This window comes from Rhinopithecus bieti, unplaced genomic scaffold, assembly GCF_001698545.2.
Source record: "Rhinopithecus bieti isolate Rb0 unplaced genomic scaffold, ASM169854v2 scaffold_3879, whole genome shotgun sequence".
Taxonomy (NCBI): Eukaryota; Metazoa; Chordata; class Mammalia; order Primates; family Cercopithecidae; genus Rhinopithecus; species Rhinopithecus bieti.
The window spans coordinates 32977-44836 of record NW_016804177.1 but is presented as its reverse complement, the minus strand read 5'-3'; the positions used below and the strand labels follow the sequence as shown (position 1 = coordinate 44836).

Genomic DNA, 11860 nt, shown 5'->3' with positions numbered 1-11860 from the left:
TATATATATATATGAAAACAAAACAAATAAACAAAACTCTTTGATAGGCCTGAATATGGAAGTCAGTGGCCCAAGGGAACATGGGGAAGGAAAAAGCCAGGAGTCACTGCTCAGACCTCGCCACTGTGGGTTGCCCCCAGCAACTCCATACTCTGCTGCATGGCCAAGGAAGGGGAAAAGTAACATCAGCCAGTTAACCAGTCGACTCACTTTGGCCAGTTTCCTCAACTCTAAACCTCTGGGTGGCACTGCCAACACATAGGTAAACTGCCCAGTTTGGAGTCATTCTTCCTCTGCTGGCTGGGAGGCACAACAACATGAGAAAAGGAGGGAAGATGATGGGTCTGCATGCACCTGCAGCTCTTCTCTGTGAGTGCATTTGATATGGGCCAACCAAAGCTTCATTCAGGTGGAAACAGATTAAGAAGACCAAAGAGTGGTGAAATAGCTAAGTAGGAATGAAAAACAGCCAGCTACTCGTGGCCAGTAACTTATTCTAAAAGAGGACAGCTAGCTTGCCCAAGGCCTCTTGCAGAAGGAAACCTGGGAGTGTTTCCTTCTCCTCTTGTAGAAGTAAACTCTTCAGGCTGAAGAGTCAGGAAGGGGCTCCAGAGATGAGTGAAGTCAACTGAGGTTGCCTCTTTTATAAACAGCTCTGCAGTGGTTCTCTGGAAACCGAGGCTGGTTGCAAACCCCCTAAAAATTACTGCTCTGCAAGGCTTGTAACTACCATACTCGTGTGGTCCTGCTCCATCTCCATGTGTGGCAGTGCCAGATGCAACCAGCCTCACACAGGGTCCAAGAGTTTAAGAACTGCAAAGCCAGAATCTTATCTTGGGTCTGGAATGCCCTGGCTGCATGGGTGCTGGGCTGGTGAGGGCAGACCTGGAAAAACACAGGCAGGGCATGCCTCATGAGGGGCTCAGTGCCCAGTGCCTGGGAGTCTCCAAAAACCATATGCATGCACAAAAATGCACACCTATGCATACTTATGCAAAAGGACACAACTTTTATGTCGACACACTCACACAACCACATGAGAAAAAGAACTGTCGACCATGAAAGAAACTCTGAGCAGTGATCTTTGGATGAATTTAGTAAGAAAAGCATTAGTCCCATCACCTCTGGCCCAACCACACTGCCTCCCATCCCACTGTTAATGAGAAACTCTTCTGGGTACAGAAGGGCTCTGGAAGCCTCTGTGCAAATGCCAAGTACCCAGGAGGGGAAGCCCAGGGGTCTTAGGTTTAGAGTGGGATGTGCTGGAGCAGGCCCTAGCAGGTGAGGAGGACCCCAGGTAGAGGGCTGGAAAGCCTGGAGGAGGGGTTCAGTGAGGGGTGAAGTGGCCAAGACCTGCTGGGGATCTGAGGAGAGGTGGAGGGAGTGTGGTCAAAGAGGGGCTTCAGGAAGGAGAGAGACTCCCCTGACACCTAGTTTGTTGAGGACAGGATTCCTCAAACTGTGAATTCTGGCCATACCCTGATATATATGCAAGAAGTGCCAATCCACAGAATAGTTCCCTTGATACACACAGCTCAGCTACAGGCTGTCGCTGCTGGTGTCATGCACCAGAGCCCCAAGAAAACCTTGGTCCATGCTTAGGGAAGCTAGATTTGTCCCCCTTCCCCAAGGGTGCCCTAACAGCACAGCAGGCATCGGGATGCAGGAGAAGGTGAAACTTTAGTCAGGAGACAGGGTTGCTCACACTTCGACACATTTAAAGGTGACAAATCAACAACTGTTAAATAAAACATGTTCTGTCTTCCTACTTTGATAAAGAGATCTTTGTAATAGTTATATTATAAAGTTCAAGGTTGGAATTCTCAGCTCTTGGAGCTCCAGGCTGGAATGTGGAGGTACAGGGGAAGACCCGTTTGCCTTGCCCCTACTTCCTCCATGTCAGAGCTCTTGCACATAGGTGTCCGAGCTATGTCCACAGACCTTGCAGACACCCCCACCTCCGGCAGCACAGCCCACACCACAGAAGAGGGAACCCAGCAAGAGGTTCATGTAGACCCAGAAGGGTGCCTGAGGCTGTTTGGGCAGGGAATTCCACTGTCCGGGTATTGGAGGGTGGTAGGGTATTTGGATGGGGAGTGTGCTGGATGGGCAGGCACACTTGCCTCCCATGAGATGGAAGGGGGCAGAGTTGTGCTCTCTGAAGCATGGAGGTAGGGCAGGCCTTCATGCCTGGACCTAAAGATAATCCTGTCCCTCAGCCCTGCTATGTATAGCTATGTGACCTTTTCTAAATGTACCTTCTCTGAGCCTTAGCTCCCCCTTTGTAAATGGCATAATAACACCTGTGTCACTGGTTTGCTGTGATAGAGATGACGGAGGTGAAGTGCAAGGTACTTAGTGGGTGCTCTGTAAATGGGACTCATGTCTTGTCATTATACTCAAGAGCAGATGTGCAGCAGCTCCATCCACTGGAAACAGGAAGTAAAGGCTCTCTTGTGTGGTGGAGTGTGGCGGGGTGCTTTGTGGAGCACAGCGTGAATGCTGGCTGGAGGCCACACACAGGACTCTGTGGCAGTGCTCCGGGATCCTCATGTCCCTGCCCCAAGTGGGGCTGGCTACTCTACCCTTGCATGCAAACAAGAGTGCTGACCATGAACAAATGCAGGACAAAGGATGCCCCCAGGCCACAGCCAGCACCGTTACCTAGAAAGAATGCCCTGTGGTGCTACATGAAGGATGGCATAAAGGTAGTGGGAGGGGAATGCATGCAGTGGAGAGATTTAGGGAATGGAACCACCGGCCATAGTGGGGGACAGGATATGCCAGGCCAAACCTTAGCTGACCCTAGAAGAGTTCTGAAGCTGAGATGGCTCCTCAGACGTTTCCTACTCAGGAACCTCCATGTGTTTGGCTCTTTTGAAGCTCCTGAACCCTGTCCTCTTGGGCTTTCTATGGAGGTGTCATTGGATAGGCATGATTGGCCACCATGATTGAACAGAGTATGATGTAATACTAATAGGCTGAGTGGGAAAGCCCAGCAAGGCCTGTCTGTTCAGATTCTTCTCGGTCTCTGTGGAGCATTCCTTCCCCCAGGGCCTGGGGCAGGACTCCTTCTGAAATGGGGGTTTTATGACTCACAATTAGAAAGATGGGTCAGAGAATTTCTTTACTGCCAGCTCCAAGAAAGGCAGGCCAGGGAAAAGTCCTGCCTTGGAGAGATAAGGGGGCAAATGGAAGGAGGGCAGGAGAAGGTCAAAGAGAGAAAGGTTCTGTTTTCTGAGGCCTAAAGTGCCCCAATGTTACAACAAGGAGTATTGGTATTTTGAGCCAGGAATAATAGATCAATAGATAGACAGATAGATGGATAGACAGATAGACTGATAGGTATCATAGTAGTACACAGATCTACAGTAAGAGCTCAGCTGGAGGGACCCAAGGTGAAGGCGAGGTAGTGCCTTGGTCCGTTTAGCATTGCTATAACAGAATACCTGAGGCTAGGGAATTTATAAAGAAAAGAGGTTTATATGTCTCATGATTCTGGTGGCTGGAAAGTTGAAGGTTGGGCAACTGCATCTGGTGAGGACCTCTGGCTGCTTCCACTCATGGCAGAAAATGAAAGGGGAGCAGGGGTACCAAGCAAGAGGGGAACCAAGAGAGTGGGGCAAGCACCCACTTACCCTCTCCAAAGAACATTAATCTATTTATAAGGGATTCGCTCTCATGATCCAAACACCTCTCACTAGGCCCCTTCTCCCAACACTCCCACACTGGGGTTCAAACTTCAACAGGAGTTTTAGTGGAGACAAACAAACCATGTCTAAACCACAGCAGAAAATGTAATAAAGTGTTCCTCTGAGTTCTGTGAGCCACTCTAGCAAATTAATCGAACCCAAGCAGGGGGTGGGAGGAACGCTGATTTATAGACAGTGGGTCGGAAGCACAGTAAAACAACCTGGGGCTTATGATAGGAACGTAAAGTCCGGGGCATTCTTGTGGGACTGAGCCATCAACCTGTAAGATCTGATGCTATCTCCAGGTAGACAGCACCAGAATTGAATTGAATCGGAGGTACTCAGCTGGTGTCTGCTGCAGACTTGATTGCTTGCCTGATGTGCTGGGAGAAACCCCCAAACATTTGGTCACAGATGTCTTCTGTGTTGATTGTTGTTGTTGAGTGGAAGACCTGGAAACAGGCCCACTGAGGGAACACACCCACTCCCCTGATGGATTAAACCCAGCTGCTCTAAGCAGAAAAATGGGGGTGGAATTCAGGGAAACTGGCGTGGGGCTACCCCTCCTCATGTGGTAATTCTCCATGTGCTGGTCACTTTGGAGGATCTGGACTTGATTTTTCCTAATAAAGCTGTGGCTTTAGTAAAATCTCTGTGAAGATTCTGGTTTCCATTTCCTCCATCCTGGTCTCTTTAAAAGAAACACATCAGAGGGAGTTTGGGTTGCTCAGAAGTACATCACAGAGGGAAACACGGCCCACAAATAACAGAGCAGGACCTCACCTCCCTCATTTGGGATTAACACCTCCAATATTGGAATCGAAAATGACAGACTTTTAGGAGATCTGCAGCAGACCATGAACCCCCTTAAAGGCAAGGATTTTCTTTTGTTCATCTCCATATTCCTGGCATATGATAGGCATTTAGTAATTTTTTTTTTTTTTTTTTTTTGGCTAAATAATGGATCTCAGCAGTGACTCACATGAAGGATGCAGCTAATGAAAGCCCTGGGGCCTTTCTCCACTTGTGCTGTGGCCTAATCCTTACTTAGGCAGTTGGGTTTGGGACTGCAGGGCAGGATGTAACATTTATCCCTATTAAATCCCAATCTTGTCAGGAACAGCCCCTTTCAGATCCTTTTGACAAGCTTGGAGTAACAAGCCAAACCATGCCAGTGACCTCAGATCAGGGTCCCAGATGAGCACCACATTTCTGCCAAGGGGTGTACAGACTTGTCAGCTGAGTGCCACACCAGCTGGCTGGCTCATTGTGCATCTGAGCTGACAATCAGTGTCTGGCTTGGCAAGCCTGGTGTGTAGGTGGCCCCCTGCAGCCAAGCCAGATGTAAGAGCACTGAGTTTGGAGATTCCTGACCTCTCTAGCCGCCACTACTTCACACTTGGTGTTAAGGATCCCAGATATTTCAGCCACAAGGGCTCCCAAAGGGCTGGGGGTCCCTGAGACTCTGAGCTTCCTTGGGGACAGAAGAGAGTCCGCTGGGGACGCAGAACCACAAAAGGTCATGGGACCCCATGCAGGAATTATAAACCCCATTTGCCGGTGAGGAATCTATTTTGAGATAAGGTTAGGCTGTCAGGAGATGGAGCAAAGCCCAATCCCTGATTCCTGAGTCTGTCATGCTTGGGCTCCAGACCCAAGTGGGACTACTTTCCAGCTTTATTTCCTTTTATCAATTTCATCTTAGGATGAATTCTGCTACTTCCAAAATCAGGATCTTGCCCTACTCCTAAGTCTAGCATGCAGTTAAAATCATTGAACAACAACAAAATACTAATGACTACATTTATCGAGTCCCTATTATGTGACATCATTTCAAGGAGTTTACATATATTGTCTCTGATGCCATCTCACCCTGCAAGAAGGTGCTGTGGTTATTCTCCTCTTCTGTGTAAGGAAACTGAAGCTCAGATCAGCAAAGGTGAGTGATTTGTCTGTCGTTACCTTTCTAGCAAAAGTTAGACTCAGACCCTGAACCTAAAGACTATATTTCTCTACAATGCACAGCTCTAAGCTGTCCTCAGGATGGGACTCAAACAGAAGCAGCCATGTGCAAAGGTTAATTCACAGCGGCCACTTCCCTGGAAGAAAGGCAAACATGAGCACCCAGTCCATCTTCCTGCTCTTCCCCAGGGACCAGCACAGACCAGGATCACAGGTGCAAAGGGAAACTCTAGAATTATCACCTGGTACTGCCTCCTCATGGAGACCAGCTGTTTGAGAAGGCTCTGAACAAAGCTCCGGAATTTCCGAGAGTGGCTTTCCGCTCCCAAAGCCTCCCGCAGGCCGTGCATCCCAGCAGCTGGCCATGGGGAAGATGATCAGACAGGCTGATCTTTTCCAGTAATTTATTCAGAAAACATTAGCCAGGGGCCTAAACCACTGGCACCTTCATCATTTCAAAACATCCTCCAGTCTGGGCCAGCAAGAACAGTCAGAATTGCAGAGGTTATAGTGTTAAGACTGGCACCAGAAGAGCACACTGACAGCTGTTAAATAACAGGCCGGGTGAGTCCTGGCTTCGGTGTAACCCTGAGCCAGGGCATTGGAAAGGAATAAATCTTGTATTATCCCAGGTCATGTTCAGCTATAGCTGGGAACTTGAGGCTCAGAGTGGGGCTGTACTATGCCCGAGGTCACACAGTGAGAGGCAGAGCTCAGATTCAAACTCCAGTCTTCCGGCTGCTTCTGCAATTGCAGGAGACCCACCTTCCTGACCACTTGTTCATCCCTGGGGCTAGTTTGGGAATTACTGAATGAGAATTGATCCACAAAAAGACAGAGAAGCCAGGAGGCCTCAGCAGAAATAAAGCCCAGAGTGGGCTAGCTCAGCATGTCTGAAGGGATGAGGAGTAAGTGAGAGAAGGAGTTACTTCATACTCTGAGATGGACGACTGTACTCCTCCCTGACACCAACTGTGAACATCTTAACCAGAAATGGAAATTCACTGGTATAATATCCCCACCCCTTAGCCTGGCATTCAAGGCCTCTGCAGCCTGGCCCCAACTTGCCCCTGCACCCTTATCTCTCCCGGCTTGCCCTGCAGCCAGCCTGCACTCCTGTTCTCTGAGATGATTCCATGTACATTCCTGCCCCAGGTGCACAGCTGGAGATCTCCTCCCTTCTCACTGCTTGTCTGCACCCTGCCCATCCAGAGCAGCTGAGCTTTAACCACAGCCCACCTCCACCCAGCCCTTCCTAAGCAGCCCTTCCTCAGGCCTTTAGAGCATTTGTCTAAAGCACTTGTCTCTCCAACCATGTCATACATCATCATAATGACATTAACAAAAATCAGCAGCCACCTTTCCTAAGGTCACGCTCCATTCCAGACTCTCCTTGAGTTACTATATTTGGTCCTCACAACAATGTTCCAAGCTGAACAGCATTATTTCCATTTGACAAGTGAGGAAACTGAGGCGTGGAGACTTGCCAAAGCCATACAGCTAGAAACTGGAACCCAGGACTCCACAGCTAAGACCGTGAATGAATAGACTGCCCCTGCCCCACCGGTGTATGTGGCTTCACTTTATTAGTTACCGCTGAGTGTTTCTGTTGTTGTTTCTGAATATGGTTGGAGGTCTCTGAGGGCTTGGAGCATTTCATTAACTTATTCAACAGTAGTTTCTTGGGTATCTTCTACCACATTCCTGTGATCTAGGCCTTATCTTGGGCATTAGACATATAGGGATAAAAAAGTTACAGTCTCTGCCCTCATTGTGCCTTTTCCTGTTTGGGAGACAGACCCACAAAGAGACAAACCACCAAACAACTTGGAGTGAGTTGTGTTTTAAGCTAGCAAGCCCGGGAGAAGGAGTTTTCGGCCAACTTCACCTAAAGATTGGAACTTGTGACAAGTTTGCTCCATTTTGCATCCTAAGAACCTGGTCTAGTACCCTGCATACAACAGGTGCTCTTTATTTGCATTGCTGGCAATGACTAAATGAGCACACAGTGTCAATGAAAGCTCTGGAATATCCATCTAGCTGACTTGTCAAATTGGCCATCTGGATGCTTTTAGTTTCAACAAACACATAGCGCAATGGGAAGAACTTGTAGCAGCATGACAATAAAGAATCGGGTGATTAAAGCTCCTGGCAGGCAGAAGTGGTGGTTCACGCCTCTTGGTGACCGTGACCCCTGTAGAGCCTAGCACTGTGCCTCATACCAAGAGGAACCAGAAAATTATTGCTGATTAATGATAGAGCCTTCCACTGTCTAGAGACAAGCAGTCTGGGACGGTCACTGAGGACAGGTGGGATGGCGGGTCTTAAGGTCTCTCATTCATCATCTCCCTGCCTGTTAAAAAATATAGAGAATCTGCATTTTCTCCCTTCCTGGGCCCAAACAGCCATGCTCAAACCTACCCAGTAACTCTTGAGAGGCTACAGTGGCCAAAGGTGGGAAAGTTTCACCTCTGGATTAGCTTCTCCTTTTCTCACCTTTCTCTCTCTGCCCATGACCATCCCAGGGCCAGACACAAACATTGAGTTGCAGAGTCACAAGTTTTTCCCCCAGGGATCAGGCCCTAGATCTCATATGCTCCTGAAGCTCAGGACTGCTGTCCCAGCTATCTGGTCTCAGAGTATCTGACAATGACAGACCCATCTCAGGAGGTGCTGGGGAGACCATGGACACAAACCTCCATCTGTCAGCTCCAACCTTGGGTTAACTGTCTCGTAGGAAGAGCTAACTGCTTTCTTACTCAGCATCCTCTGCTGAGAACCACCTGTGCCCTACGGTGATCCCACTCCTTTTTCTTTTTGAGACAGAGTCTTGCTTTGTCACCCATGGTCCAGGCTGGAGTGCAGTGGCGTAATCTCGGCTCACTGCAACCTCCACATCCTGGGTTCAAGTGATTCTCCTGCCTCAGCCTCCTGAGTAGCTGGGATTACAGGCATGTACACTACGCCCAGCTAAGTTTTTGTATATTTAGTAGAGACGAGGCATCACCATGTTGCCCAGGCTGGTCTCGAACTCCTGAGCTCAGGCAATCTGTCCACTTTGTCCTCCCAAAGTGCTAGGATTACAGGCATGAGCCACCACGCCCAGCCCCACTCCTTTTTTGCAAACACCGAGTATTGCCATCCCAAAGCAAGTGTCCAGAGTACACATAGAAGCAAGGGTTGTTAAGTCCTAGAGCCTGTGAACAGGTCATGAGCTTTCCCTCTACCCAGCTCCAAATTCTTGCCCTTCCTCCCTCTGACCTCCCTTAAGTCCAGAGTCACAGCTACCACCAAGCAATGCAGCCCAGTGGAGAAACAGAGGCTTTCAGACCTGGGTCCTCCTTCTCCAGTTTCTTCCTCTAGAAGGTCTATTTTCCCACACTCTTTGCAGGGTACCTCTGAGCTCATCCCAACAAAAGTGGCAGGACTGGGCACCCTGACTCCCAGGCCGCTTCCCTGGCCTGGAGTTCTATGTTATTCTTCCTGGATTGGCTGTAGGTGATCTCTAGGCTCTCATTCTCAGGCAGGTGGCCAACTGGAGCACCCAGCAGGAGAAGGGCTGTTCCACTGGAGTCTTCTTCAGGCCCCTCTCCCACTCCTCCCTGCAATGCAGCTAGGACTTGAGGAGGTAGAGGTTTCACCCCAATCATCTAGGCCTCCTGACTTGAGCACCAGGCCAGTTCTTGGCACCTACTGGCCTGATTTCACCTGGGCTGTGCTCCCTGAGAGTGGCATTCTTTCTGATACTGGCTTCTTCTTGTGTGTTTCTATCCCCAAGACCACAGGGCCTCCCCAGGTGCTTTCAGAGAACCCAAGTGTTCCCACTGCTCCTGGCCCAAAGGTTCCTGCCCCCAGGTTCAGAGTGCTAGATTTGGGGTCACTGTGGGTCTGGTTGTCAAATCCCACCCACTTCTGGTGCCCCTTCAAGAGCTCTTAGAACCTCCACCTCTCTTCCAGCAGACCATCAAATGGTCAGGCTCCCCTACCCAACCTGGCACCCCAGATTCTCTCCTTTCCATCCATGCCCCTATCATGACTTTAGGGTCATGCCTCCGTTTACGCTGTTTTGCTTCCAGGGTGCCCAAATCCTGACACTTCCACAGGAATGAACTCGAGGTACTCTGCAAAGAGCCTAGCAAAATGACCTTCCAGAGGACTCCAATTCTTTTTTTTCCGTTAGCCCTGTCCAGTTCTTTCTGCGCCCCAGATTTGCCCCTGTCTCCTGGCTTCCCTTCCGTGTGTATTCCAGCTCCTGTCCCAGCCACCACTGCAGACAGCGGACCTCCCAAATTCAAATTCCCAGCCCGACCCCGCGCTCACCGCCGCCGTTCTTGTAGCAGAGGTAGGGGAAGCGCCACACGTTGGCCAGGTCCACTGCGAAGCCGACTACGGACAGCAGGAAGTCGATCTTCTTGCCCCAGGTCTCCCGGGGCTGCGCATCGCCGTCGCGGGGCGCCAGCAGGCACTGGACCCCGTTGCGCTCCTTCACCACCAGCAGCTCCGCAGTTTTGCGCGCCCGAAGGGGCTGCTCGGGACCCGCGTCTGCCCCGCTGTTCTCGGGCTGCACCTGCGGGTTCATTCGCGCCAGAAGCATGGATGCGGCTGGCGTGAGGAACTTTAGCGGTCCTGGGGGCACGCCGAGGCACTGCTTGGATAAAGGGAAAAGAGGTGGTTACTGGGCCATTCTTCCCTACTTGCAACTCCCAAGACCACCTGGGAGTGCCTTGGACACTGGGATGAGCGCGCGCTGAGCGAACGCAGGGTTCCCAGACAAGGGCGCGCGTCCGCTGGAAAAATTTGGAAACAGAGGTTGGGGCAAGCCGGAACTCAAGAGTCGGAGACCTCTTCTGACAGCCCTGTGGGTGCGGCTGAAGACCCTGCAGCACTCTTCCTCGTTCACGCACTCTCGCCTGCCCCAAATGGTTGGGATTGAACTCACCCAGGCTGAGGGCAGCGTGCCGACCCACTCCCCAGCTCGGGTCCGCGCCACTTCAACAACCCCGGGAGCCTCCCCGGACACTTAAAGTCACTGCACTACAAACTCGCTGGCCCTCTGCTGGTGCGTCTCGGCCCGGGCCTCCCCGGCACACCTAGCTCGGTCCCGCGCTCAGGGCGCACTCACGTGTCCGGCAGCGAGGGGATCCCTGGTGCCTTGCGCCCGCCGGCCCCCGACCGGCGGCGCCTTGGCAGGCTCTGGGGCGCGGGCTGGGGCTGGGCTCCGCCGCGTGGCGTTCGGGCGGGGCCGGGGAAGAGCTGGAGGCGCTGGGCGGCTGGCAGGGCGCGGGCTGACTGGTTCTGGCCGTGCCTGGCGGGGGCCGGGCTGGTAATGTAGCCTGCGCCCCAGGTAACGCGCCGATTGCATTAACCCAGCGCCCGGCCCGCTCCGTCTGGAGCCTGTTAGCGCTAATGGAGACTGACAGCGCGGCCGGGGATGGGCAGGGGCGGGAGCGTGGCGCGGGCTCCCAGGGATCTGGGGGACCCGGACGCGCACTCTCTTTCTATCCTGCGCCGAGCACCGCTCGCTGCTCCCAAGGACACCAGGCTATGATCTCCCACCACGGGGAGCGAGTGATAGACTCTCCAAAACTGGGGTCTGCGTCGTGTCAGAGAGGAGACCAAAAAAAAAAAAAAAAAAAAAAAAAAGACCTGGGGAGGCAGCGACAGGTGCTGCACCAGCTCTGTCGTCCGCAGCAGGCCACTTAAACTATCTGGTCAGAGTTTCTTTATCAACGAAATGGGAATGTGCGGTTCAGGGCCCAGTACTGCAAATAGGCGGCCAGCAGGCTGTTGGGCAATTTTGTTTGAGCGGCTTAGCATGTTGACAGGTCACAGCCCAGCACTTACTCCTGCGTCTCTGTTATTTATGGGCAGGGTAGCAGGGCATTTGAGGTTGTGACCCGTGTTCTATGAGGCTGAGAACTACTATTTATTCATTCAATTCTTCATTCATTCACCCCTTCAGACATTTATTCTTCCATATGCCCGCTGTGTGCCAGGCACTGTTGTGGGCTCTTGGATTACACTGACGCAACACAACTCAGAGATTCCTGACCTCATGGAGTTTACTTTCTACCAGCGGAGACAGAGGAAACGGGAAACATAATAAATACACACGTTATATGACGGGTGAGGGAATGGGGGGTCAGTGGGGCTGCAGTTTGCATAAGGGGTCAGGGAATTTGAGAAGGTAACAATTAGACAAGTAA

At 51.3% G+C, this 11860-nt stretch overlaps 1 protein-coding gene across 1 annotated transcript in view; it reads right to left on the bottom strand.

The window, feature by feature from the left end:
- SLC6A2 (solute carrier family 6 member 2) overlaps window positions 1-11334 on the bottom strand; it is a 47964-nt gene extending 36630 nt beyond the window's left edge. Inside the window, exons 1-2 of the mRNA XM_017867115.1 lie at window positions 10777-11334; window positions 9975-10299 (exon numbers count right to left, since the gene is read on the bottom strand). Of these exons, the coding sequence (XP_017722604.1) occupies window positions 9975-10299; window positions 10777-11016 (565 nt within the window). The 5' untranslated portion in view covers window positions 11017-11334. The remainder of the gene's footprint in view (window positions 1-9974; window positions 10300-10776) is intronic.
- Between the last annotated feature and the right edge of the window lie 526 nt (window positions 11335-11860).